This window comes from Penicillium waksmanii (genome assembly GCF_028829765.1).
Source record: "Penicillium waksmanii strain IBT 27052 chromosome Unknown utg000002l:1.0-3326099.0:1.0-3328782.0, whole genome shotgun sequence".
In the NCBI taxonomy this organism is placed as follows: Eukaryota; Fungi; Ascomycota; class Eurotiomycetes; order Eurotiales; family Aspergillaceae; genus Penicillium; species Penicillium waksmanii.
The window spans coordinates 892,202-918,162 of NW_026643249.1; the positions used below are offsets into that span (position 1 = coordinate 892,202).

Sequence of the window (25,961 nt, forward strand, 5' to 3'; positions counted from 1 at the left end):
CCATGGTATCAATCAAAAATCGAAAATTCGGTATCATTTTCAATTGGAATCTTTCCAACGTCTATTCACAACCCAAAGTCGCAGCTAGAGAGCAACTATCAATACTATTCCAAGCAAACTCCGATTCCAGGCTGGAATCATCTGGTAAAGGTCTCCTTCGCGTGCATGCAAAGGATATGCACTTGGAGAGTCGAATTTCAGCCTTGGTCGGTTATGTTTGGGGCAAAGCAGCTTCAGATTGGCCTCCAGGACCAAAGTTAGGACGAATTGAGCCATTCGACTCGGCTATAATACTGATGTTCTTGGGTTGGTCGGCCGGTGCAGGAGCCGGGGGCCCGGTCGATACCGGTGTAGCGGATGCTGCCAAAGGTGCCTGTTGAGGTGCAGGAGGAACGGATGAAGGCGCCTCGGTTGACTGCACTGGCTGCGCTGGCCCCGACGGGTTCAACATGGACTCTGGGGCGTAGTTCAGGCGGGGTTGTGGTAGAGAATCAGATGAAACTGTCCGTATCTCGACTTTAATCATTTCATTCTGAGGAGAGCGTTGGCCAGGAGGAGGCTCATCGACTGGAACAGGGCTAGACGGCACTTTGCCTTTGCCATACCGAAGCTGGACAACAAGACTATGCGGCTCTCCGTTCACAACTGATTCATCGCCACTTGCAGCTTCTCCTTCATCGTCTCCCTCCATGATGTTTTGATCATCATCGCCGTCCTTCCAATCATTTCCGCTCTCATTTCCATTCGATGCGCCATCTGATTCGTCTTCTATGTCGCCAGCCGCATAACCGGAATAGCCATTAGGATGAGTAGAAGTACGAGCTCGCTGCGGTCTCGTTTCGTCTTCAGCCTCATCTTCGGAATCTTCGCGCTGGCCGGTCAGCAAAGCCTCTCCATAAAGCCCTCCGGCACGGGACCGGATCTGCCGGCCACTGGCGGTAAAACGAGGTCGAGATGTTTCAGCCGGCGTCACGGTAGTAGAAGTATTACGAGCAGATCTTCTAGAGGGGCCTTCGTCTGAGAGAAAATCTTCGTCGTCGGAGTATGTATACTTTGTCTTTTTCCCGCGAGTTCGACCCTCGTACAAAGAGAATCCGGGCTCCGGGCGGGCGAATGCAGCTTTGCGTGCAAGACGGTAGTCGCGACGCTTGCGTTTCTAAGAGAAATTGTCAATCCAGCCCTATCTTCTGTTTTAGGTAATCAACCTACCTCTTCTGAAGCCTCGAAGCGGGGAATCGCAGTTCGGATCCTCTCGCTGAGCTTCTTAGAATTTGTGCCCTTCTCTTCTTGCAGTCTATCGGCTATAACTTGCAACTCTGGAATATCTCCAGCAACACTCCACCAACTGACATGTTTAAGAGCTGGGTTACTTTCCCTATATAGACGAAAGTGGGTATCGTCCATGCCTTCAATCAGCCAGTATCGGCGTTTCAAGCTATCGCGGCCCCATGGTTGAACAGACAAAGGCTGGTTGAGGTCGTCATCATGGCGGGCTTGCTTGTAGGATTCCTTCAGTTTGGCTTGAATCGCATCAGATGACGAGAGTGACCAAAGAGCCAAGGATCTCAAAAGTTCGATCTAGGAGAGCATCGTATTAGAATCAAAATTCAAGTTTTGCCAATGATGTGGCAACATACACGTTCTTCCGGCGTCATTGTCGCAAAGCTGCGACCCCCCGAGAGGGGACTCTTGCCCGCCCATAGCTTGGGCCACTGTGACTGGTGTGTTTGAATCGCCTCCTCCAGCGGCCGTGTATAGTGGTTTCGCCTGCATCAGCGAGAGATCGGATTAGCGATTGCTGTTGCCATTAATTGGCAGGCGACGATTTAAAGCGCATGTCTTGGAGGGTGCCGCGCGGGATTGGGCATTGGGTGGCGACCATACTCAACATCCTTCTTGCGGTTCAAAACAAGACCAAGCAATGCGCAAAGCAGTCGCTCAATATAGTCTCCGGGTGGGCTGTCTACAGCCCCTCGTTCGATATCTTGTGGGCCGTAATGTGGCAGTGACTTGGGGAAGGCTTCATCGAACCGCGCGCGGAACATCACGATGAACTAAATATTGCGACAGTTTAGCAAACGTGTTATCGAGTGAGGTGAACGCGTCATGGACGTGTCTATTGACGCGAAATAGGGAATCAATTGTTCAGCCAAGTGGAAACTCACAGGAATATTTGGGTTGTCCGCAATAACGTATTCATGCGGTGGTGACGGCTCTCGTTTGGGTGGCGGAGTCGACGACTCCTTCTTGAAGTACTTCGCGATGCCTGTAGGCTTGTCAACCTCCATGGCTGTTTCGTCGTCTGTCGGCGGGGCCGACGATAATGATGAAGAGTCTGAGTCTGAGGGGGCCATGTTGGGAAGGGGTGGTTGTGAAGGTCAAAGGTTAAAGTTGGGGAAGCCGCGTAGAAAGAGGAAGAGGAAGGCGCGATGGTCACGTCGGAAATGGCTCCTGCGCCCGCACGTTGACCATATATCATTCTCATTTGACCCTGCTGCTTCATTCCTCACGCGATGTGGTTTTAGATTTAAAGTGATTTATCCTTCTCTGAAAGCTATGACCAGAATTATAAGGAACTCAGCTACATAAAGAGCATCAAACGCAATAATTATAGATATCAAGCTGCTATACATCCTCGGCTTACAGACTCTACAAGCGGCAAAGTGAAGAGACAGGCCGTGTCAATGAATGAACTGAACTCTATAATAAAATTTAAGAGTAAGTATACCATATAAATACTAGAAGAGAAATATAGTATATCCTGTTGTCCCGGTACCTGTTGGACTCTTTCTCAATCTCTTTGTGGTAAGTAGTACATTGATACAACCTAAGCCAAGCAAGCCAGCACGGTCACTGCGTCAGGGCTACGGTGGAGGTCACGTGTTGTTATGTCAGCTACAACCCCAGCTACTCTAGGTGATGCCCTGAACACAATTATCAGCTTGAGGCCTGGAAAGAAATTTAGTTCATTAAAAAAAAAAATCTGTTACTTTCACGTAACTCCTGTATCTATCGCAATTCTATAATCCGCCCATTTCAAACAGGTCTCTGGAATGAGAATGGAATTCCATCATCCGGCTCGCTAACCTAGTCAAATCGGGTTTAGCTTGTGCTGCTTACCTCAGCGCACCCAATCCCAATTTCCCACAATGGGGCATTCTCCATTGATTCGATTTCTCATCCTCCCACGACAAGCCTATCTTCAATTCGAGGTACGACCTTTCCCTACCACGACTCCGTCAATATCGGAATTCGACTGTCAACTTCCAGATACTAACCTCTCACACAGACAGTCGCCATGGGTCGCGTTATCCGCAACCAGAGGAAGGGCCGTGGCTCCATTTTCAGTGAGTTCGACCGCAACAACCTATCCAGCCCACCCAATCCATTCGCGCACAGTTTTTCGTTCGGCTTTGCACACAGGACAGCCAGGAGAAATAGAAACGCCAGGACACCCCGCAAGAAACAGGAATTGGAATACTGATCTTGAATTTTTCTTCACCTGCAGCGGCCAACACCCGCCTGAACAAAACCCCCGCCCAGTTCCGCACTCTCGACTTCGCTGAGCGTCACGGATACACCCGTGGTGTTGTCAAGGAGATCATTCACGATGCCGGTCGTGGTGCTCCCCTCGCCAAGGTCCAGTTCCGTCACCCCTACAAGTTCAAGATGGTGACCGAGACCTTCATCGCCAACGAGGGCATGTACACCGGCCAGTTCATCTACGCCGGTAAGAACGCCCAGCTCACCGTCGGAAACGTCCTTCCCCTCGGCTCCATGCCCGAGGGTACCGTCGTCTCCAACGTCGAGGAGAAGTCCGGTGACCGTGGTTCGCTCGGCCGTACCTCCGGTAACTACGTTACCGTTATTGGCCACAACCCCGAGGAAGGCAAGACCCGTGTCAAGCTGCCCTCCGGTGCCAAGAAGGTCATCAAGAACACCGCCCGTGGTATGGTTGGTATCGTCGCCGGTGGTGGCCGTACCGACAAGCCCCTGCTCAAGGCTTCTCGCGCCAAGCACAAGTTCGCTGTCAAGCGCAACTCTTGGCCCAAGACTCGTGGTGTTGCCATGAACCCCGTCGATCACGTAAGTTGCGCTCCATTAACCCGGCTCGCTATTCACTGCAGTGTCTCTAACCAGTCTTCTCCCTACAGCCTCACGGTGGTGGTAACCACCAGCATATCGGTAAGGCCTCGACCATCTCCCGCTACGCCACCCAGGGTCAAAAGGCCGGTCTCATTGCCGCCCGCAGAACCGGTCTGCTCCGCGGTACCCAGAAGACCAAGGATTAAGCGTGATATTACGTGGAGTTTTCTTTGTGACGGGTTGAAAATGGACTTCTGCTATGAGACACATGTACTTAGGCGAGGGCGGATAAGCGTCCCATGCGCCCTTAGCGAATTAAGGTTGTGGCCACCATCTTTTTCATTTATCAAATTCAAAAGGGTGATGGAATGGGGTCCGAAGCTGGCCTCGTGTCAAGGCAGAACGGAAAAGTCAAAAAGCCCCTTTGGGGGACTGGAAATGATACACCTTTGAAATTCATCTGTCCTTGGTCACCCTGTAAATCTACGTAGTAGTCCATGTGCATCATTATTTATTAGGACGATGGTGGTTCGACATACAGGGCGTATAGTTCGAGGTTGCTCAATGTCAAGGTCTTGGGTACCTTCTTGGAAGCTGTAGGTAGTAAGTAGCATTCGAAGTACTACGTGAGGCTTTTCCATTGGCACCACAGGGCTAGCACTGGCATGATCAATGCACGACTGGTGACGGTCAACTGGCGACCCTCGGGCATATGATGTTTTGAGATCTACCTGGGCAGATAATTGCTGGGGCACTGCTTTGGGAATTTCAAGTTCTCTTTACTTTTTTACTAGTGTTTCCCACTTCACTCCAGGGCTGTGTTACTATCGACTAGTAGGTAGTAGTATCTTCAAGCTCCAAAACTGCCCCATGAATTCCAAGGTTGCCTTGCGGATTCAAGTGATGAGCGTCGATAGTAACTTGAACATGAATATATATATAGAGTCTGCTGCCTCCAGGGCTAAATACGAGTACCACCAACTTGAATACAATTAAACTTCTTGGAATCAAAAACAATTGAAATAAAAGCCACACCGTTCAATAAAGCCCAAGGAGTCGAATCAACCATCGAAAATAAATGGAATTGTAAAAGTTGGTTGGGCGTGGGCCGCTGATTGGCCAGTTTGAGATCAAGGCAGACCAAGCTTTGGTTCGCCCGCTGGTATTTCATTCTTTAATCTGCCAGTGCCCAGCTCAATATGGTGTCCTAGACAACTATCTCCGAGGTACGGACGGAAAGCATCAAATCCTCAGATATGAATTCCACGCATACCTCCCGACAGAAGATTCCCCGCCTCAGCCGATCGAACGATGTGCTCACCTCCGCACAACGGTGGCAAGCCGTAGTCAAGCGTGACGCAACAGTCGACAGTTTCGTCTACGCTGTTCTAACCACCAAGATCTACTGTCGCCCTTCGTGTTCCGCCCGGCTGGCCCGGCGGGCGAACGTGGAATTCCACGACACCCCATCGCAGGCTGAGAACGCAGGGTTTCGACCCTGTAAGCGCTGCCGGCCACAATCGGGACAAACGGCGGCTCAAAGTAATCCACAAACCGCCATAGTCTACAAGGCATGCGAGCAGATACGCGACGAGCTAGCAGCAGGGCTGAAACCGCGGCTTCAAGATTTGGCGGCGCAGGCTGGCCTGACGTCGTGTCATTTCCATCGTGTCTTTAAAAAACATACGGGCGTGACGCCTGGGACGTATGCTAGTGGTCTTCTTGTAAGCACCACCACGCGGCCTCTATCTTCGCCGGATGTCTCGACGCCTGATACACCGTCTAAATTTGAAACATCGCATGACTGGTCGGGGATGGAGGAGAGGGGGGGAGGGGAAACTGGATTTAGACATGGAGGATTTTTTGGTGCCGCCCATGGCTGGTCTGTTGGCGGTTGGGTCTCCTGTGAGCATGGATCCTAGCTGGGGGGAGTGGAATGAGTTTGATCTCTTGTTGGCTGCTGAGCAGGAGCAGATGTCACCGCGGGACGCTTTGTCGATAGACCCCCGCATGCTCTCGACGTGACATTGATGGAGGAGTCCCGGAAATGTATATTGCTCTACGGAGTAATGGAGTACGGATACGCAGGATGGAGGTATGAACATCAGTGCATCGTTTACCGTGTTTAATTCGGTTGGACCCCTCATCCGGCCAATCACTTTGTTTGTACATGACTTTATGCTGGATGGAAATGAACAATCAATATAATGTGGAGTCACTCTGGAAGTACTTTGTATGTAGCCCACCAGTCTGAACCTTTGGTAGGCAACACAGATATGTACACGCCAAGGGGTAACCCGGAAGAGCAAAGTGCTGATTGCACCAAAGTCAATGGATTAGATCGACGTGGCTTTGGCATCGCCACCACAAAGTGTACCCGGCAAGGAGGAGAACTGAAACAATGAAACACCCGAGGTAACCAAGGAAAAGGGTAAGGAGGAGGCTCCGTGCACGCCGGGTGCGTACGACAATCGTTGGGGGGGGGGGGGGGGGTGTTTTGGTGAATGCGATGGGCCGGCTTCTCCATTGGTAGTGGACTGCAGATCGTCTCTGCACGGGACAGTATGTACATATCAGTACCTACACATAGGTACCCACGAAGCCAGCTGGACCCTGTTCCTCTGTGGCGAGACTCAATCCCAACCAGGAAGAGACATGATAAATATAGTATGGATGATCCGGGCAGGTTTCCTGGTCTTCCAATTGGAATGGTGTCGCTCCACTGTCGCCCCACCAACGCGTGTCACAGCTTTAGCCGCTGTCGAGGCCTGGACTTTTAAAACAATGTGTTCGTGTCTCAGGATGAAAGACACTAGGCATAGTAACCATAATGGGGAAAGAAGACACGAGAGCACAAAGGGGATGGGCGAAATAAAGAGCAGAAAAAGCTAACGAGCAAGACCAGATATGGTAACCTCGTTAGATTATCGTATCATCAGCATAGGCCAGAACCGATGGCATTCCCCACCGATCGACACCGTCTATTGTACATCTGCATGCAGTGAAACACACTGGGGGATTCCAGAAACCTTTGGTGGCGCTAATCATTTTCAATGGGGGGTGGTTGGCCTTGGGCTTTAATTTTATTAATTTTGGAGTGTTTGGCCAATTTCATCGAGGGGCCTCCTTCCTTTCCAATCTTCTTCTTCTCCTTCTCCACTCCCCTTTTTCCCTTAGATCGCTTTGCTATTCTTCTCTCGCTGCTTGCTCGACTTCCTTCCTCTTCTCACATTCTCTCTAAATTACGAGGACAGCACCCCATCCGGCTTCACTCTCTTCATCCTCTTAACCCAACTCGCCTTTCATCCCAACCCCCTCCCAACCCCCTTCTCGATTTGTGATCCAAACCCACTATGCACGTCAACAAGAGAATCGGCCGACTCAAGCAATGGGCAGGCGAGCGCATGGGCGGAGAAGTCAAGACGAATGTCACCGATAACTTCAAGGCCATGGAGACGGAGATGGGCGTGCGACATGAAGGTAAGGGGAGACGAACACCCATTCTCAGAAACGACACTAATATTTTGCCATAGGCGTTGATCGCATTCACAAGTCCATGACCTCATACGTCAAAGCCATTTCGAAGCGCAACGAAGGAGATGATAAGGAGAAAACCCTCCCCGTGGCTCACTTGGGCACCAGCATGGTCAGCCATGGAGAGGATTTTGACGGGAACTCTGAATATGGCCAGTGTCTGACCAGTATGTCGCAGTATCAGCTCCTCCCGAAACCACAATAAAGGTAGCTAACACATGTGCTAGTGTTTGGGAGAACTGAGGAGCGTATCGCTCGCATTCAAGAGAACTACATTGGACAGGCGACCTCAAGCTGGCTTGAATCCCTCGAAAGATCTCTGACCCAGATGAAAGACTACCAGCAGGCTCGGAAGAAGCTCGATAGCCGCCGGTTGGCTTATGATACATCTCTTTCCAAGATGGAGAAGGCAAAGAGGGAGGACTTCCGAGTTGAAGAAGAGCTGCGCTCTCAAAAAGTGAAGTACGAGGAAGCCAGTGACGACGTGATCCGCAGGATGCAGGACATCAAAGAGGCGGAAGTCGATAATGTCATGGACATGGGGGCATTTCTGGATGCCCAGCTTGAATACCATGAGCGGTGCCGTGAAGCACTTGTTCAACTAAAGAACGAGTGGCCTGGAGGGTGAGTACCTTGGATTGAATTACCTTCGAGTTGGGCCTTGCTAACACTGAAAAAGTTCTGGCCGGGGACCATCGCCAGCTCGTCGCACTACACGAGCTCGTTCCAACACTGCCCATTCATACCAGGAACGATATGACCCTGTGCAGGAGGAACTGGCAAGTGCCGTGGAGACTCGTCCTACTATCCGATCCAGTAAAACGATTATGACGGAGATGCCTGCAAGGGAGCTTCATCCCAACAATGGATTCCCCCGGCCAGTCCTCAGCCGAACACCCACTTTCGAAGGCCCCGCACAGCTACGCCATGAACAGACTCCGGTAGCATCGCAATGGATTCAACGAGCCACCAGCGATAGCTTGACAGGACAGAGAAACGTTCCTACCTCGGGACGACCTTTCGCTAGTGATCCATATGCCGACTCTGAGGTCAGCTCCTATGGACGATCCAGTCCCGAGCGTAGCTACGGCGCTCGATCTAGTTCGCCAGCAACATCACATGGAAGCGTGGCATCCCGACGACCGAGTGCAACAGCATTGAATAGCGGAATATTGACCAAGAAAGCACCTCCTCCCCCTCCTCCATCTCGATCCAAGAAGCCCCCGCCTCCTCCTCCGCCGATGAAGCGGACTCTACTGGCAGCGACGGATACGTAAATTGATTGGGAGGATTGGTGAATTGAATGGAATTTGCATTTGATTAGTTTTCTCGAGCATAGGGGTTTGGGAGTCTTAGTTAGCTTGATTTGGCCATGGATGGGATGCGAGTGGGATTGTCTTTATTGACGTGATTGTTATTTGCGGTGGCATTATTATTTGCGGTTTAATGGCAGTGTAGTGTCCCAGTTGTACTCATTGTTCTACTCCATTACCCCGTATTCGTATAGATATATTGATGCCTTGCTGCCTTACCTGGTACCACAAATGCGCAGACGGCAGTACTACTCCGCCCGCACTCAGGTGACCCCGACCAAGCAGATCCCGTGACTCCTCGCCACTCCGTTGTAACGCCTGTCCAATTCTTCTCTTCTCTGAGAGCAACAGGTTTCCCCGAGCGAGTCGCGCAAATCGGTCCCCCATCGTACCCCATCCATCCACTTCGCCCTCCCCCCATTCGCGTCGCGTTGGGTGTCGCCAGACCACAAGGACGTGGCCCCTTCCGCCCTTTAATTCGCCTTCTTTGATTCCCCTTTCATTCCTACCATTCCACCTGGTACCCGCCCCCCCATACTCCATCGATCGCATCCTCGGAGCTCCGACCACGGGCCCCAAACATCACGCTTCTCATCGCCAAGAGCCCCGACGAACACTTTTTCGTCGCCTCTCCCCTCCACCGGCCCTCCCCCGTCGCGCCCATACCCCTCCCTGATCGCGCTTCCCACCCCCTTCTCTTCCTGACGCGACCGGGTGTTTCCCCCAGTGGAGCCCGTGACCCCCCCAGCTCAGATCAGCCTCGACGCATTGAATCCACCCCAACGCGTGTCCAATTCACTTATGAATTAAAGTAACACGCGCAATCAAGATGGCTTCGCTGCAGTCGGCGCCTGCTATGGCGCCCGGCAACATGGGATTGCCACCAAACCTGACCCAGCAACACATCCAGGAGGCTCTGCAGGTTCGTCCCTCTCCCCAATCTACAACAAGAGCTTCCACATCCAATGCTTTAAAAATTGGTATTGAATCGCGTCTAACTTTATCTGTAGAAATTCAAGCAGATGCAAGAGCAGGGTGTCCCCCATGACAACCCAGAGTACCTAAAGTATCATAATCTACTCTCGGCTGTCCAGCGCCAGCAAATGTTCCAAAAACAAAAGATGGCCGCGCAACAACGCCAGCAACAGCAACAGCAACAGCAACAGCAACAGCAGCAACAGCAGCAACAGCAGCAGCAGCAGCAGCAGCAGGGACAGCAGGGTCAGATCAATGGTGCTACTACTGGCCCTGATGCCGCCACCAATGGTGCCCATGGTGCGTTATTATCACGTTGATTTTGCATTCTTGCTTGATTGTTTACACATTAACACGCCTCTTTAATAGGACGTACTGCCTCTACCTCTTCTGCGACTGGCCCAACCAATGATGCGAATGCCACCCGCAAGCCCACCACTGTTGGAAGCGGAAGCTTTTCGCCCGAGCAACTCGCCATTCTTCGGAATCAAATCTTCGCTTTCAAGAAGCTTTCCAAGAACGAGCTCATCCCCCCTGCTCTTCGCCAGCAGCTCTTTGCTGCGAAGAAGTTCCACACTCCTACTCCAACCGAAAATGTTTCTGTTGCAGAGAAACTCGTTGAAAATGCCGACAAAGACACGCCCGAGAAGGCTCCCACTCAAGCAGAAGTTGACACTCTCACAAAAGAATGGTACAGCAGCTACGAAGTACCCGAGAAGATACTCGGAAAGATCTCATACCGGGATCACGCCGTTTTGAAAAAGCGCGGGCGTATCCCCGCCTTTTCCACTACCTTCCTTGATCGAGTTTCAATTGACGAGGACCGAGAAGTCGCGCGCTACAATCGCATGACTAGCCGTGCCAAGACCATACAGGAACTCCCTGTCAACGTGGGTGTTTGGGACGCCGACAAGAGCGATGCCCCGAGCAGTGACTCCGCGGCGAATACGGCTCTTCTTATCGAGTACAAATCCCTGAGCCTGTTTGAACGCCAACGGGTACTTCGCGATAAGCTCCGACGCGCCATTGCGCATGACAGGAATCAAGTGAACACTGCGCAGCAGCGCCGCATGAAGAGGCCATCTCTTCGCGAGGCCCGAATTACGGAGAAGCTTGAGGCTCAGCAACGTTCTGCTCGCGAATCAAGGGAGAAAGAGAAGCAGAATGCTCAATTGCAAGCCCTCTTCAATCATCGCATGGCGCTTGTTCAGGCCGCAGATAGCACTCGGGCCCGCATTGATAAGCTAGGCCGCAATATGTTGCAGCACCAACAGTTCATGGAGCGAGAGGAACAGAAACGCGTGGAGCGTACTGCTAAACAGCGTCTCCAGGCCCTGAAGGCCAACGATGAAGAGACTTACATGAAGTTGCTCGGACAGGCCAAGAACTCTCGTCTAGACCATCTGGTTGGTCAGACCAACAAGTGGATGCGCCAGCTCAAGGGTAGTGTCCGTGAGCAGCAAGGCAGAGGCGCAGCGGAGGAGGCCGACGATGATGGATCCGGTGACGATGAGACCAACGATTATTACGAAGTCGCTCACACTGTGAAGGAAGAGGTCACCGAACAGCCAAAGATTCTTGTTGGCGGTACCCTCAAGGAATACCAGATCAAGGGTCTCCAGTGGATGATTTCGTTGTACAACAATAACCTGAACGGTATTTTGGCGGACGAGATGGGTCTTGGAAAGACCATTCAGACGATCAGTTTGATCACCCACATCATTGAAAAGAAGCAGAATAACGGCCCATTCTTGGTTATCGTCCCCCTTAGTACATTGACCAACTGGAATATCGAGTTCGACAAATGGGCACCTTCAGTCAGCAAGGTCGTTTACAAGGGCCCCCCGAATGCTCGCAAACAACAACAGCAGCAGATTCGCTGGGGCAACTTCCAGGTTCTCCTGACAACCTACGAATACATCATCAAGGACCGTCCACTCCTCAGCAAGATCAAGTGGACTCACATGATTATTGACGAGGGTCATCGAATGAAGAATGCCAATTCGAAGCTCAGCAGTACTCTGGCCCAATATTACAACAGTCGCTTCCGTTTGATTTTGACTGGTACACCGTTGCAAAATAACCTGCCTGAATTGTGGGCATTGTTGAACTTCGTTTTGCCGAAGATCTTCAAATCTGTGTCGTCTTTTGATGAATGGTTCAACACACCGTTCGCTAATACTGGTGGTCAAGACCGCATTGATCTGACTGAGGAAGAACAGTTGCTTGTCATTCGTCGTTTGCATAAGGTTCTCCGTCCTTTCCTGCTCCGTCGTCTCAAGAAGGATGTCGAGAAGGATCTGCCGGACAAGCAAGAGCGTGTTATCAAGTGCCGCTTCTCCGCTTTACAGGCTAAGCTGTACAAGCAGCTTGTTACTCATAACAAGATGGTCGTTAGCGACGGCAAAGGCGGCAAGACTGGCATGCGCGGTCTCAGTAACATGCTAATGCAGCTTCGAAAACTGTGCAACCATCCTTTTGTCTTCGAGCCCGTCGAAGATCAGATGAACCCTACTCGCATGTCAAATGATCTCCTTTGGCGTACTGCAGGAAAATTCGAATTGCTGGATCGCATTTTGCCCAAGTTCCATGCCACTGGCCACAGAGTCCTTATGTTCTTCCAGATGACTCAGATCATGAACATCATGGAGGATTTCCTTCGCTTCCGTGGTTTGAAGTATCTTCGTTTGGATGGTGCCACCAAGTCCGATGATCGATCTGAACTGTTGAAGCAATTTAATGCTCCTGGTTCGGAGTACTTTTGCTTCCTTCTTTCAACACGTGCCGGTGGTCTGGGTCTGAACTTGCAATCTGCCGACACTGTCATCATTTATGATTCTGATTGGAATCCTCATCAAGATTTGCAGGCACAAGATCGTGCCCATCGTATTGGACAGAAGAACGAAGTCCGCATTCTGCGATTAATCAGTTCTAACTCCGTTGAGGAGAAGATCTTGGAGCGAGCCCAGTTCAAGCTTGATATGGATGGCAAGGTCATTCAAGCCGGAAAGTTCGACAACAAGTCCACCAACGAGGAGCGAGACGCACTTCTTCGGACACTTTTGGAAACGGCAGAAGCTGCCGACCAAGTTGGAGAGCAAGACGAAATGGACGACGATGACCTGAATGAAATCATGGCACGCGCCGAAGGCGAAGTGGCCATCTTCCAGCAAATAGACAAAGACAGAGCGGCCAATGATGCATATGGGCCTGGTCACCGTTACCCTCGCTTGATGTGCGAAGATGAGCTGCCAGATATCTACATGCAGGAAGACAATCCCGTTGAGGAGGTTACCGAGACAGAAGTCTACGGCCGTGGAGCTCGTGAGCGCAAGATCACAAGATACGATGATGGGCTGTCTGAGCTTCAGTTCCTGAGAGCGGTGGATGCCATGGAAGGTGGCGAGGAAGATGCACCGACTTTAGACGAGGTCGTCGAGGAGAATGCTCGTCGTGCCGCCGAGAAGGTAGCCAGCAAAGAAAAGAGAAAGAAGAGGGCATCGGGTGTTGTCGAATCTTCCCCCGATCCGTCAATTGAAGATTCAGAAACCCCCAAGAAGAAGCGTCGCCGTGGCCCCCCGCCCAAGCGCAAGGCCGATGAAGTTGCTGAAGAGACCCCGCAGCCCAAACGCAAGCGTGGTCGCCAACCGAAGGTTCCAGACACCCTCAGCAGTTCCGACCGTGCCACCTTGAACCGCATTGTTTCCAGTGTCCTTCAGTCGCTCAAGGATATGGAGCAGGAAATTCCTGCCGAGTCATCCGATAGCGAGGAGGGCCCAATGGTGCGGGCAATCATCGATCCATTCATGAAACCTCCACCGCGCACGCAATATCCCGACTACTACATGATCATCAAGAACCCCATTGCAGTGGAGACAATTGAGAAGAAGATCAAGCGGGACGACTACCAAAGCTTGCGGGAGTTCCGGGATGACGTTCACCTGCTTTGCCAGAATGCCAGGACGTACAACGAAGACGGCAGTCTCTTGTACCAGGATGCCAATGATATCGAAGTGAGTGACCATATTCAAAACACGATGACACGAAAATGGAAATTTTGCTAATCATGAAAAACAGGACAAGTGTGTGATGGAATTGAAGAAGCAAACAGAGGGTCATCCTGAGTTTGCAAACTTCGATGACCCTTCGTCTGTCCTTGGCGACGGCCAGTCAACCGGCGCTGCCTCTGGAGCCGATACCCCCTTGACTGCCAGCACACCTGGCCAGCCAAAGATCAAGCTCACATTCAACAACTCCAACTTCGACAGCGCCAGCACCCTAAACGGAACTGACCCTGATGCCGATGAAGAATGATGAGCAATTGCTGTCTTCGATGTCTATTTTCGTTTTTTTACGCCTCATGTGCTAGCCATGTTTTCACCTTGGAGTTTCTTTTTTGACATCGAGAGATTAAGTGTTTCGACTGTTCTGCGGTCTGGAAGGGGCGTTTCCGTGAGTATTTGGGTTGGATGAACCCGGAAAAGGATGTGCAAAGGGTGGGAGCCTGTGTTTTCTCTCAGATCAGCGTCTCATCGGGGGTTTCCTCTTGGCTGGATGGAGTCTAGATATCGGCCAGAGACGCGCCCCCAAATATGTTTCAAATATGTACCTTTAGTTACTCGGTTACGGGATTCAAATACATTGGATCAACTTAAATTTCTTCAAATTTTCTTTCTACTGTCTTTCTTTTCAACAGTTCGCAGTACGAGGAACCTCTGGGGACATTCCAGGTTCGCGGGTGGGTCGACTGCTGCAACAAACTGCTGCCAGTGACGGTTGCAGACGGTCTCACCGAGTTTTGTGCTGCAGTACTACAAGACCTAGCTCGTATAAATTGGCAGATACCCCGCGATTCTACAACTTGAACAACCACCTCATCAGCATGACCATTTTGTCTAACAACAAAGATCTGACAGGCAAAGTCGCTATCGGTACTCCACTTGAAGCCCACCCAACCCCTAAAGCTACACCACCCATCAAAACACAGATACTAACAAAATCCTACTTACACAGTCACCGGTTCCAGCCGTGGCATCGGCGCCTCAATAATTCTCAAGTTCGCCTCACGGGGCGCAAATGTTGCAATAAACTACATTTCATCCAAGGAAGCCGCCGAATCCGTCGCAGCCCAAGCCCGCGCGTATGGCGTCCGTGCCATAACCCTCAAAGCCGACGTATCAAGCGAGACCGAAGTACCAGCGATGTTTGAGACGCTGATGAAAGAATTCGGCCGTCTCGATATCGTCGTCAGTAACTCGGGCATCGAGCATTTCGGCTCCTTGACCGAAGTGACGGGTGCCGACATCGATGCCGTTTTCGCGGTTAATGTCAAGGGGCAGTATTTTGTTGCTCAGCAGGCGTATAAGCATATGGCGGATTTTGGGAGGGTTATGCTTACTTCGTCTATCTCTGCTGTGAAGGTGAGTAGTACAGTATACCTCAGTGGTAGAGGAATGCTGGGCTATTCCCATTCTGATGATGCCCGTTTCCTTCATACTGATTCCTCGCGCAGGGCGTTCCTAGGCATGCAGTCTATGCTGCTTCTAAAGCAGCCGTTCAGGGAATGACAAAGTGTCTTGCAGTGGATTTTGGACCGCGCAATATCACGGTGAACTGCATTGCTGCTGGCGGCGTGAAGACCGACATGTATACTGAGATGTCCGCGAAGTACATTCCCGGTGGAGCAGATATGAGTGAAGGTGAGATTGAAGCCATGTTGTCGAAGTGGTCGCCGCTTGGTCGAGTTGGACTTCCGGAGGATGTATCTGGTGTTGCTGCATTGATTGCTAGCCCCGATTCTCAATGGTTGACTGGCCAGACGTTCCAGGTATCGGGTGGAGCGTATATGGTTTAGGGAATGCTATTCAGAAAGACATTCATTTTCAGACTAGACAATTGTGTATTCTTTCCCAAGTTATCTATAATAATGGCAGATCCTCTGCAATAACTCAGGCTATAAGTACGATTAGTCCTAACGATGTCTAGGTCATAGGGACATGCCTAACACTTTCGCCTTTTTGCCAGAGCACGGTGACTTTGGGAATGGCTATCAACCTAGCTGCCCAGGAAGTAAACAATTCTCTTACTGGCCTTTGAATTAAAAGCTGTCGTATTCCCCGAGCCCCCCCACCTGCCACAAAACGCCCCAATCAGCGAATAGAGGGGATTCAAAAAGGATTTGGCCCCATCGATCCCTCGCAACTTCGAGCTTTCTAAGTAGCGTCATAAATCTCTTCAACACAGATCCCGCTGTCGCAACCGAAAAAGAAAAGTCGACCGCGAAACGGCAGCTCTAGCGGGATGTCTTCAACTTGTTATGAGGTTAACATCGTCCTCGTCGGTGATGCGGGGGTGGGAAAGGTAGTAGAAATGAAGCCCGCATTGCCCGTCCGTTGCTAATACTAATTAACCAGAGCTGCTTCATTCGAAAACACCAAACTGGCGAATTTTCTCATGAATACACCCATACTCTGGATGTTCAGTCATCTCCTCTCCCGTGGAACACGGTACGATACAAAACTGCTAGAAACTACCCAATGGCCGCGTGAAACTGATGGGAGGGAATATAGACTGCTGGGTATTTGGACGTGACTGTGTGGGAGATTCCTAGTAGCAACGAGCTATCCCCTAGGAGCCGGGAGACCCTAAATAATGCCGATGCAGCGATCATCCTTTTTGATATGTGTGACACAACGACCTTAGACCATGTTCCTTGTTGGGCACGTAAGTATCTTGCTCTTGATTTAATTATATTCGCTGATCACTAAAGATTTGCAGATGAGCTACGTTCGTCTACACATGATTCTTTACCCATGGTAGTATGTGGGAATAAGGCCGATAAGGCCAACAGAGGCCACCATGGTATACAAAATACAGTTCAGAGCGAATATTACGAGATATCCGTCTGGGATAACTTGAATTTAGAAGAGCCATGGTTCTACCTATTTCGAGAAATTTTCAAGGAACCGAACCTGGTAGACCTACCCAGCTCGCAGGGGTATTTTGTACTAACGATGGTCCTAGCAATCTGCCCCTACAATTTGTTGCTTACCTGCTATAGAAGTCGACGAGACACTTGCGATCCAATGGCAGGCAGAAATGGAAAGAGCTGCGAGAGAACCCCTCCCAGGCGGCTCAGATGATGATTCTGGTTTATGATGCGGATCACTGGGCAAGTTCTGAGATGCAACAATGTATACTCCTCATTCAACCAAATGAGCATCAAAAGAAAGTGATGGTCCATGTGTCTCGGGTTAATGTTTACGCTCCTTCAGTCTATAATTGATGTGATTCATATGCGGCACAAGTTGAGAGAACAACTTTCGAGATATCTTGTCTTTGCGGATTCGATGATCGGTACGGATCACGGCATTCCGAGACCTACAATGTAGTACATTTCATCCACTCAGAAGCCTTGAGCAAACGAAATTTCAATAGAACCCCCCCCCCCTCGGCCAACAAGAATTCAATCTCACACACTCAACTTTCCGTAATCTATATTTTGATTTGGCTCCTCGAAGTGCGTAGACAAGGTAGTGGTAAGGCTCCGCAAAAATCGAGATGAAAATTGAGACACCAGAGTTATTCAAAGGTAGCCCTGTACTTGGTCAAGACATCCTGGAAAGACATGGGCTTGCGTCCGGTAAGGGTTTCAACAGTATTGCTAGTTTTAGCCATATAACCCCGTGCCACCATTTCACCACAGCACAAAAGATCATCAATACAGAGCTTCATCGGGATTTGAGAGAAATCCCCCCGAAACATCAGTTGGCAATCCGCGTTCTAGCCAATATTCCTTCATTTCCTGATCTGATACTGTCACGAAATTCCCCTGGCTTTTGAAATTGCTGGAGATCCACTGGAAGACGTCCTCATCTGTTATAGCCTCGGGGCCCGTCACATCGTAAATTTTGTTAGGCTCGCCACGACCCAAGAGGATAGCAGCTAGCACTCTGCCACAGTCTTCACGTGCGACATAGGCACCAGGAGCTCCTCCCGAATTCGAGACCCAGCGATTATCGCAGAAAATCCAGGACGGAGCGAAGAAATTGGGGATGTTCTCAACGTATAGGTCATTGCGTTGAATGTTGTATTCCAAGCCGGAGGCACAGATGAGAGCCTTGGTTTGTTTGTGGTCTCGAGGCAAAAAGGGCATTTCGTCAACTGGTGCTGGATCATCGGCACCCACGAATGAAGTGTAGCAGATTCGTCGGACACCACACTCCTTGGCAGCGTCGATTACATTTTGTGCTTGTTGGTGACGACGACCGAAAGCCCAAGTTGATATCAAGGTCACAGCTTCAGCACCGGCAAAAACCGCTCGAAGGCTGTTTAGATCGTCATAGCTGGCTGAGGAGACCCTTGCCCCCTTTATCTGACCATTTGCCACGGGTATCCTTTGAGATTTTATCAGGGTTGGAGCAGGTGAAAACAAGAGTGCTGTCTGGAGGGTCAATTTCCAGTGCATAGGATGCTGCTATACTGCCAATTCTCCCCCCAACGCCAGTCAGAACGTATTTGGGCATTTTATGTATGAGTCAAATATATAACTGCGAAAACGAAGATATTTTCAAGGTTGCAAAGGCAGAATTCGGCACAAGAAAGATTTTAAACAGAGAAATCGGTGATGTGGGGAGGGAGAGGGGCTGAAGAGGCAACATAACAAGCAGAACACTCTGTACTAGAAGGTCCATTATTTATCTCTGAAGAACAGGTTGGCAAAGTGGATTGACGCTATGGGGTTATGTAGGTACAATACCACGCATGGCCAATTGGGTTGTGGTTCACAGCCCCTGCCAGTCAGATCGGCTGCCATATCGGCACTTGACTTGTTCTACTGGATCATCTCCAAATTCGAGGGTAGTAAATAGAGATAGAGATATCAGATGCAGTTAATTGGGATCCTTTAAAAATGAAGTGTAAGACCCGCTTACAACCTACAGATTAGGTTATAGTTTAATCTCTGTGGTGGTCTTGGCGAGAACTTCTTCAGGTCGAATCCCGAACCCCACATCATTGCCATTCTCACACATCACATTCAAATATGGTGCCCCAAGCCCTTGATTCCCTTTCCAATTCACCAGAATGCTTGCAAGAATTTCAGATTCTATCCGATCTTCATCTGGAGGTCAATCGAGAGTACGATTCGTTTGAGATACCAGTTTGTTCGAAATATCTGATTTTGGCTGGCGACATCGGTCGTTTGGTGGACTACGACGAATATCTTGCATTTCTTGAGAAGCAAACACGAAAATTCCAAACTGTTTTTCTAGTCCTTGGAAACCATGAATTTTATGGGCTTTCGTTTGATTCGGCACTCGAGAAAGCCAGAAAACTTGAGCAAGAACCATCCTTAAAAGGACGGCTCGTATGGCTCCACCAACATCGGGTCGATATACCAGACAGCAAAATCTCTATACTAGGCTGTGTGCTATGGTCTCATATCCCAGAAAATACAAAAGAAATTGTCAGTTCTAGAACAAAGGATTTCAAGCACATTCAAAACTGGACAGCGAATCAACACAACGTTGTTCATACCTCTGACCTGACTTGGCTGCGGAGAGAACTCGACAATATCCACCACGAAAACCTGAAAAAGCCCTCGGAGACACGGTCTGTTCTAGTGATAACACACCATGCTCCTTCTTTGCAGGGAACTTCAAACCCCAAATATGAGAACAGTCCGTGGAGCTCCGCCTTTGCGACAGATCTCTTATCCCAGGGATTGGACGGTGTCAACACTTGGGTTTTCGGTCACACACATTACTCCACCGAATTCAATAGAAATGGGATATTGGCTGTGAGTAACCAGCGGGGATATATTATCTCGCAGAATAATGAGCCAGTAGGGTTTGATCCAAAGAAGGTGATTCGTGTATGATATCGAAAGTTGGAGCCTAATATTTTTGAGAAATTAGAAGCAATGAAAATTATCTTCTGTTGAATGAAGCCCAACAAACTATTCCTACTCTGAAAGCTGTTTTCGAGGTGCAGGGCCGCCTTTTGATGGCGGTGGTCTAGAATGCGGCCGCAAAACACCGTCCCTGCCATCTTTGTTTCCAAGATTCGGGTAAGGGCAGGGATGAATTTTAACCGTAGCAGAATGGATTATCAAGATAAAAGGTCTCGAAAATAATTGGACCCCAATAATCCCCAGAAAATGATGACAAGTGTCGTGGAGATCCTATAGACTACTAGTGGCCTTCGTTCTTCGTGATCGATTATAGAATTCTACAATATTTTGCATATTCGACACAGCATAATCCTACAACTTCTACTTTTCAAGCTGTAGCCAATGATAAGACATACGAGTCTTTGAAATATACATGTTGGGGTATGGTAAAATGGCCGATGACAGTATGTACAGAATGAGTGTCGCTAGTATCAAATCACAAGGGAAATATTCACCACTGTCGTCAGCGAGTCCCGTTGAACGCCGGATCCTTGACACGTGTTCGCTGGATGGAAGTATTTGAGGCACGGCCATCAAGTAGCTTTAGGCCAGGCGCAGGAAGTACAGGGGCGCCGACATCTTGACTGTGAGTCTCAAGGGCATCGAAGACATGACCAAAGACTTGGCGATCTACATCTGACGCCCACAGGAAGTCCAGATGTTCATATGTGGGGATTGCCTTCGCCGTAGTACCACGTGGCAGTCCTCGAAGCATCACATTGATGTCAACAAGGCTGTCGCTGTCGCCGTAAAGCAACACGATGGGGGTTTTAATGTTGCGGGTCGGGTACTTGACGGGTTTGTAAAAACGCTCGCTATCAACAATGCTGAAAGGGGCGTAGATCTCATCATCGTAGAATTGAAAACTTCTGTTGCGGATGATTTGGAACCAGTGTACGACGGACTTTGTGCTTGTGAACGAGTAGAGGTGGAGATAGGCGGCAAGCTTTTGCGTGCGGGTAATGTTGCGACAGCGCCAGTTGAACAGGGCCGCCAGCGCTGTGTCGATGATGCGAACATATATCGGAGGGTAGAGGATAGTCTGCCACATCGTCGTTGAGGAAAGAATGCTTCGTCGGCCGAATAGCAAGAATAGAAAATCCGGGGAAGCCTTCATGAGTGAGTCGACAATCCGATTGCGGAGACCCGAGGGAGCCATTGCGGGAGCCAGCGCCACGAAAACATCGATTTTTTGGTTCAAGAGAGGATGAATGGAGAGGGTTGCAAATGCCTGTGCAGTTCCCTGGGAGAATCCAATGTACGATAATGAGGGCTGGCCTGTCACTTCGAGAATGTACTCGATGCTATTGGGAATATCGTGAAAGGCGAACTGATCGATCGAGAAATCCCAGAACTCATTTGAGCCAGGTGAATGGTGAACGGACTTTTTCGCATATTTATTGCCACGGTTGTTACCTAGCCAGACATCGTACCCTTTCTCCACTAGCTGGAATGGAAGGCATCGTTGCTCATCTGTCAGGACAACCCAAACTTCGCTCGACATGAGTAGGCCGTGGTGTAGGTAAACGACCTTTTTGTTGAGACCACCGGGCCCTTGATTGACCCTCATGCCTTCCTCGCCTTTGCGGTAGGCCAATCGATGTAACCCCAGTAGATATCCATCAGTGGTCTGGACAATATGTTCTTCCGCTTCATATCCAAAGAGTGCGCAGATGTCGGTAAAATCAGAGGCTTCGGCTACTGATCCAGCGAATATCTCCTCGGCGGATCTTTTTTCGCGTATCTCGGCGGGGAAAATGGTGTTGAAGACGGCCTTGGATGAGTCGTAGCAGAAGCGAATGATCGGCGTTGCTGAAGTCACAAGTCAGTCGCATTTCTCAATCAAGGTCTGGAGCAAGAGTTTGACTCACGCAAACAAAACGTGATAACATGAATGATTGTTTCGAGTACCACAAGGATCAGAGATCCGAAAAGTGCCAGGTACTCGAACCTAGAGAGTTTTGTGTTAGTTTGCCGCAAGCTGGCAAGGTACCGGGTACCTGGTAGACACAAAGTACATACCAAAACAGTCTTCCAATAAAAGGAACTCGGGCCATTGTGAAGTGTGACCCAGTCCACGTCTGTATATATATGTTCGGAAAGGTCTATATCCACAGAATAAAGGAGAATCGCAAACAGAGCGAAAGGGAGAAGGAGAGGAAGCTTCGAAGCGACGTCACTGGGGGGCGGAGACGGACTTACCTCATCCGGGGTTGACCAATCAGGGTGCGCGCGATGGTCCGAGTTTGCCATTGAATTGGGATTCCGCGACTGTCCGTCCGTCTGTTTTGGCGCATTCGCATTTGCATTTAAAGAAGAGGAAGGCACGTCGTCATGCCGGGCTCGTGTCAAGAACTCCGTAAGTTGCAACGTTTCCCCCGTGACTGGCTTGTCCCAGCGCAACGGTGGATTCACTCCGAGTCGCATCATCTGAGCTAACCGCATGTCCACACTCTAGGAGACGCGGTGGCTCAATGCCTCCAGAATTCGGACTGTGTCATGGTCCACCGCAACAAGCCGGGGGACTGTTTGAGATCACCGAACTTCGAGACTCTCTCTGAGCAATGTCAGCAGCTGGGCAAGGCGTTCAACCAGTGCAAGTGAGTTGATCATACGGTGGACGTCAAAAGGAGGGGACAACTCCGACACCGAGAGACAAATCGCTAATTCGTGACCTTTTTTACTTTCTAGGCGCAACCAGATCGATATGACCAAGCGATTCCGTGGAAATACACCCATTGCCGCAGCAAAGGAGAAGGAAGCTCGGAATTCTGGCTCGTCCGATCAGCTATATGCTGGTCGTCCAGCCTATACGACTGTCAAGGAGCTCAGCGGAGATGAAGTACAAATGGATCCAGAGAAGACCCGTGGGCTGTAAGAGTCAGGCAACCTGAAAAAAGGCCCGAAGATGATATCTCGTCAAGTAGGGTGGCGTGGTGGAGAATGTCGAGATGCCCAAGGCTCCCTCGGTGTGCACCATCTTTTGTGCAGAGAAACTACCTACTCTCGTTCATGCTGGCATGGTCTGGGGTTTTTTCTTGTCTTTGTTTTGAATACTACCTTTAGCAGCTCCATTGGCGCAATCTCCCAATCTAGAATACACCAGAGATAATATCTCATCATAAATACGTCGCATCACAATCAAACAGCATGCCTCTACGAACATTCGAGTTTCACAAGCAGAAATTTGATATCATATTTAAATTGAAAGAAAGGAAGAGATTTCCCAATCGTCATTCACAATAGTATGGTATGCAGGGTTTACTGCGTCTTCTTGAGCTTATCAGCAACAGGTGCTGAGTAGAGCCAGACAACAACAAACGCCAGGAACCCTCCAATCACCGACCACAGACCAGCAATCCAAACCCAGCCACCGCTGATGGCCCAGCTACGTGGGTACTCGTCGTGAGCAAAATGACGCACAGTCACCTCGTGCTTCTCCTCGACATTGGTAAGGAAAGGTCGCTTGTAGTTCACACGGAAGGAGAAAATGCCGTGCTGATCAGGCGTGACGAACTGAGCGCTGAAGACAGTGCTGGTCTCAGTCTTACCGGTAGGCTGGAGAGCCAGACGGTGGAAGGGGGACAGCATGGTAAACTCCAGCTGCAGCTCATCCCCGGCGGGAACCTCGAAGGGAACCCACTTATCGTAGGCATATTCGGACATCTCAATACTGAAGAACTGTAAAAAAGGATTGGTGGTTAGCATGAGAAGAACCATTATCTTGATACTAGGATTCACGTACAGTCTCGTTCTTGATACGGTAGATCTTAGGGTTGAGGTCATCCACAGAAACCTCGCCGTTAGTAGCGAGATGGTGCTCGATCTTGTCAACCTTCAGGACACCAGTTTCCTTGAAGGTCCATGCAGTCAATTGCTTCGCAAACTCGCGGTTGGCAGTGGTGGTTTTCTTGCCGCCGGGAGTCTTGACAGTCGCCGAGAACCACTTGTCCTCCAGAGCCTCGACGGAGCCAAGGATGGTGAGGCGAGCCGAGTTGCGGGACTGCAGAGCAGAAACAATGTTCAGCTGGGATCCAGTCGCCTCAATGTCATCGGCCGCTGGGATTTCCTCCTTGGGGTTGTAGGCATAGGCGGTCTCAGGAGCACGAAGAATGGGCGAGATCAGAGGGCTAGTGTTACCCAGGGTCTGAGGAGCAACACGGGGAAGTGCGAGGACACCCTCGCCATCGAAGAAGGCCTTGACGTCAGGACGCAGAGGTCCAGGACGGTTGAGGAGGAGCACATCGTGCTTCTCGGTAGCCGAGACGGTATCGTAATTGAAGTGGTCGACAACAACGGCGGAACGGTCATTCGACAGGTGGATATCGAATTCGAGGAGGAGGGAGCTGATGGCGCTGGAAGTGGAGGACTTGCCAGAGAGGGCAAGGATGATGTTGCCGTCCTTGTCCAGGAAGTCCAAGACGTTTTTCGGGGTAAGGTTGGGGCCGAGGCCTAAAAAATTGAGTCAATTGATAACTATACATGGTGATGCGAATCATTCCTACCCTTGGATTTCGGAGGGAGAATCAGAAGGTGGTCGTAAGCTCGCTCGCCATGCTCAAAGAGGGACAAGCTGTCGCTTTTGGGCGACTTGAAGGATAGGTCGTAGCCGCGGCCTGGAATTGAGGTAAGCATAGCCCATTCTCAGTCAAAAAGATCCAATTACCTTCCAGGTCAGACCACAATGTCGAGTAAGCGCTCTTCTCAGTGGACTCGTCCAAGACGACCAGCAGACGGCTGCCGGAGCTACTAAGAGCGTTGACCGCAGCCAAGAAGCAGCAGAGAAGCAACGAAAGGCACCACTTCATCTTGAAGGAATTCCGCACAGCGGATCACACACCAGGCTAGAAGATGAAGTGAACGGAAAGAAAACGACCAAAGTGCGGAGGAGGGGGAGTTGAAGTTGTATAGATCACCCGAAAGGGCGACGTGTTACTGGGCCGGGCGCCAAGACTTCTGGGTCGCATCTCCGAACTTCGAAGTTCACCTCTTCCCCACGGCCCTCCCGACTTTGAAACCTCCCCCGCTCACCACACCACCCTCAATCCCTATACCACTGGGCTCTCCCTGTCGCTTTTGATCCTCCCGGTCTCTGGCTGTGATCTACTCTGCCTCAGGTCTTCTGACGACCCCGCCATCCGAAAACTTCTCTCAAATCCCTCGTCGTTCGACACCTCTCGACCACCATGTCCCACCCTTATCTCTGGAAGCAGCCCGGCCGCTGGGTGCGCTGGGCTGCTCATGAGAAGCCTGCTATCTTCTTCTCTTGCCTGATTGGTATTTCCGGTCCTATCATGCTGGCTGTCCTGCCTCCGTTCCGCCGGGCTCTGGGTGACTACGACCCTGCCCCCATCCCCATGTCATACCCTAGTAAGTGACATCACTCCTCTGTAGATTCTTCAGCAACACCAAGGAGATTATCCTGGGTGAATTATTAGTCCGAAGCTGACCACAAGCTTCAATGCGCACAGTTCCGTCCGGCCCGCGTTCACCCCCCAAGGGCTACGAGGACGAATAAAGAGATCGAATCATGTATATCGGCCCACTGAGAGTGAGGCAATAAAAAACCGACTCGAATCGTCTCGAATTTTGGAGGGAGTTGAATTGAATCGATATGGGAAGACGATCCGGGGTTTAGCAATGTCATCTGTGTGTGGCTGGTTGCCGTTGATCGAGACCGGCTTTGCCTTACGATCGTCCTGATTTTCCCCGTGGAAAGGTGCTTTGATACCAATATTGCGTGTGTGTGCGCGGTCTTGAGATGGTCGAATCTCAAGATATTGGCGCTGCTGTGTATGTACTATGTTTTAGAAAGTGATATAACCGACAACCTTGTCGCTTTCCTTTGTTCAAGAATCCTTACATATCCGCCATTTGTAGAGAGTCGAGCTATTACAAGAGTCGAACATTGTCACACGCTATCCCCGCTTGACTGCTGTGATTCTCTTAGTACACTACAAATACAAATGCTAGGTCTGAGCTGACCATTGAAAGAGAGCTAATAGGTCAACGACCTCCCGGGGGTTCCCACCGTTGATATCTCTTCACTGACATCCATGGATTTTAATCAATTCCTACTGCATCATCAGCATACTTCCTGT

General features: G+C 50.2%; 12 protein-coding genes across 12 annotated transcripts; 8 read left to right on the forward strand and 4 right to left on the reverse strand.

The window, feature by feature from the left end:
• Positions 1 to 211: 211 nt before the first annotated feature.
• Positions 212 to 2,354, reverse strand: N7481_002006 (uncharacterized protein; the record flags this gene model as incomplete). The annotated part of the gene is made up of 5 exons (XM_057261225.1): positions 212 to 1,156; positions 1,210 to 1,578; positions 1,638 to 1,767; positions 1,885 to 2,054; positions 2,166 to 2,354. The coding sequence occupies 5 exons, from the start codon at positions 2,352 to 2,354 to the stop codon at positions 212 to 214; spliced, it is 1,803 nt and encodes a 600-aa protein (XP_057126157.1).
• A 795-nt stretch (positions 2,355 to 3,149) lies between these two features.
• N7481_002007 (60S ribosomal uL2 domain-containing protein) lies at positions 3,150 to 4,292 on the forward strand (the record flags this gene model as incomplete). Its single annotated transcript, XM_057261226.1, has 4 exons — positions 3,150 to 3,212; positions 3,290 to 3,347; positions 3,509 to 4,086; positions 4,155 to 4,292. 4 exons carry the CDS (start codon positions 3,150 to 3,152, stop codon positions 4,290 to 4,292), a joined length of 837 nt encoding a protein of 278 aa, XP_057126158.1.
• A 1,050-nt stretch (positions 4,293 to 5,342) lies between these two features.
• mpt (putative DNA repair and transcription factor Ada) lies at positions 5,343 to 6,008 on the forward strand (the record flags this gene model as incomplete). The annotated part of the gene is made up of 1 exon (XM_057261227.1): positions 5,343 to 6,008. One exon carries the CDS (start codon positions 5,343 to 5,345, stop codon positions 6,006 to 6,008), a length of 666 nt encoding a protein of 221 aa, XP_057126159.1.
• Positions 6,009 to 7,439: 1,431 nt separating this feature from the next.
• Positions 7,440 to 8,897, forward strand: N7481_002009 (uncharacterized protein; the record flags this gene model as incomplete). Its single annotated transcript, XM_057261228.1, has 4 exons — positions 7,440 to 7,566; positions 7,620 to 7,787; positions 7,848 to 8,244; positions 8,300 to 8,897. The coding sequence occupies 4 exons, from the start codon at positions 7,440 to 7,442 to the stop codon at positions 8,895 to 8,897; spliced, it is 1,290 nt and encodes a 429-aa protein (XP_057126160.1).
• Positions 8,898 to 9,762: 865 nt separating this feature from the next.
• N7481_002010 (putative RSC complex subunit (Sth1)) lies at positions 9,763 to 14,222 on the forward strand (the record flags this gene model as incomplete). The annotated part of the gene is made up of 4 exons (XM_057261229.1): positions 9,763 to 9,855; positions 9,944 to 10,208; positions 10,278 to 13,921; positions 13,986 to 14,222. The coding sequence occupies 4 exons, from the start codon at positions 9,763 to 9,765 to the stop codon at positions 14,220 to 14,222; spliced, it is 4,239 nt and encodes a 1,412-aa protein (XP_057126161.1).
• A 568-nt stretch (positions 14,223 to 14,790) lies between these two features.
• Positions 14,791 to 15,762, forward strand: N7481_002011 (uncharacterized protein; the record flags this gene model as incomplete). The annotated part of the gene is made up of 3 exons (XM_057261230.1): positions 14,791 to 14,839; positions 14,922 to 15,328; positions 15,421 to 15,762. 3 exons carry the CDS (start codon positions 14,791 to 14,793, stop codon positions 15,760 to 15,762), a joined length of 798 nt encoding a protein of 265 aa, XP_057126162.1.
• Positions 15,763 to 17,625: 1,863 nt separating this feature from the next.
• N7481_002012 (uncharacterized protein) lies at positions 17,626 to 18,433 on the reverse strand (the record flags this gene model as incomplete). The annotated part of the gene is made up of 2 exons (XM_057261231.1): positions 17,626 to 18,235; positions 18,288 to 18,433. The coding sequence occupies 2 exons, from the start codon at positions 18,431 to 18,433 to the stop codon at positions 17,626 to 17,628; spliced, it is 756 nt and encodes a 251-aa protein (XP_057126163.1).
• Positions 18,434 to 18,951: 518 nt separating this feature from the next.
• On the forward strand, positions 18,952 to 19,788 carry N7481_002013 (calcineurin-like phosphoesterase; the record flags this gene model as incomplete). Its single annotated transcript, XM_057261232.1, has 1 exon — positions 18,952 to 19,788. The coding sequence occupies one exon, from the start codon at positions 18,952 to 18,954 to the stop codon at positions 19,786 to 19,788; it is 837 nt and encodes a 278-aa protein (XP_057126164.1).
• Positions 19,789 to 20,323: 535 nt separating this feature from the next.
• On the reverse strand, positions 20,324 to 21,917 carry N7481_002014 (sterol esterase; the record flags this gene model as incomplete). Its single annotated transcript, XM_057261233.1, has 3 exons — positions 20,324 to 21,672; positions 21,732 to 21,811; positions 21,883 to 21,917. The coding sequence occupies 3 exons, from the start codon at positions 21,915 to 21,917 to the stop codon at positions 20,324 to 20,326; spliced, it is 1,464 nt and encodes a 487-aa protein (XP_057126165.1).
• Positions 21,918 to 22,194: 277 nt separating this feature from the next.
• N7481_002015 (PET191 family protein) lies at positions 22,195 to 22,738 on the forward strand (the record flags this gene model as incomplete). The annotated part of the gene is made up of 3 exons (XM_057261234.1): positions 22,195 to 22,219; positions 22,319 to 22,460; positions 22,552 to 22,738. 3 exons carry the CDS (start codon positions 22,195 to 22,197, stop codon positions 22,736 to 22,738), a joined length of 354 nt encoding a protein of 117 aa, XP_057126166.1.
• Positions 22,739 to 23,121: 383 nt separating this feature from the next.
• N7481_002016 (dolichyl-diphosphooligosaccharide-protein glycotransferase) lies at positions 23,122 to 24,668 on the reverse strand (the record flags this gene model as incomplete). The annotated part of the gene is made up of 4 exons (XM_057261235.1): positions 23,122 to 23,541; positions 23,606 to 24,312; positions 24,366 to 24,476; positions 24,527 to 24,668. The coding sequence occupies 4 exons, from the start codon at positions 24,666 to 24,668 to the stop codon at positions 23,122 to 23,124; spliced, it is 1,380 nt and encodes a 459-aa protein (XP_057126167.1).
• A 378-nt stretch (positions 24,669 to 25,046) lies between these two features.
• N7481_002017 (NADH:ubiquinone oxidoreductase subunit NDUFA3) lies at positions 25,047 to 25,378 on the forward strand (the record flags this gene model as incomplete). Its single annotated transcript, XM_057261236.1, has 2 exons — positions 25,047 to 25,230; positions 25,332 to 25,378. 2 exons carry the CDS (start codon positions 25,047 to 25,049, stop codon positions 25,376 to 25,378), a joined length of 231 nt encoding a protein of 76 aa, XP_057126168.1.
• Between the last annotated feature and the right edge of the window lie 583 nt (positions 25,379 to 25,961).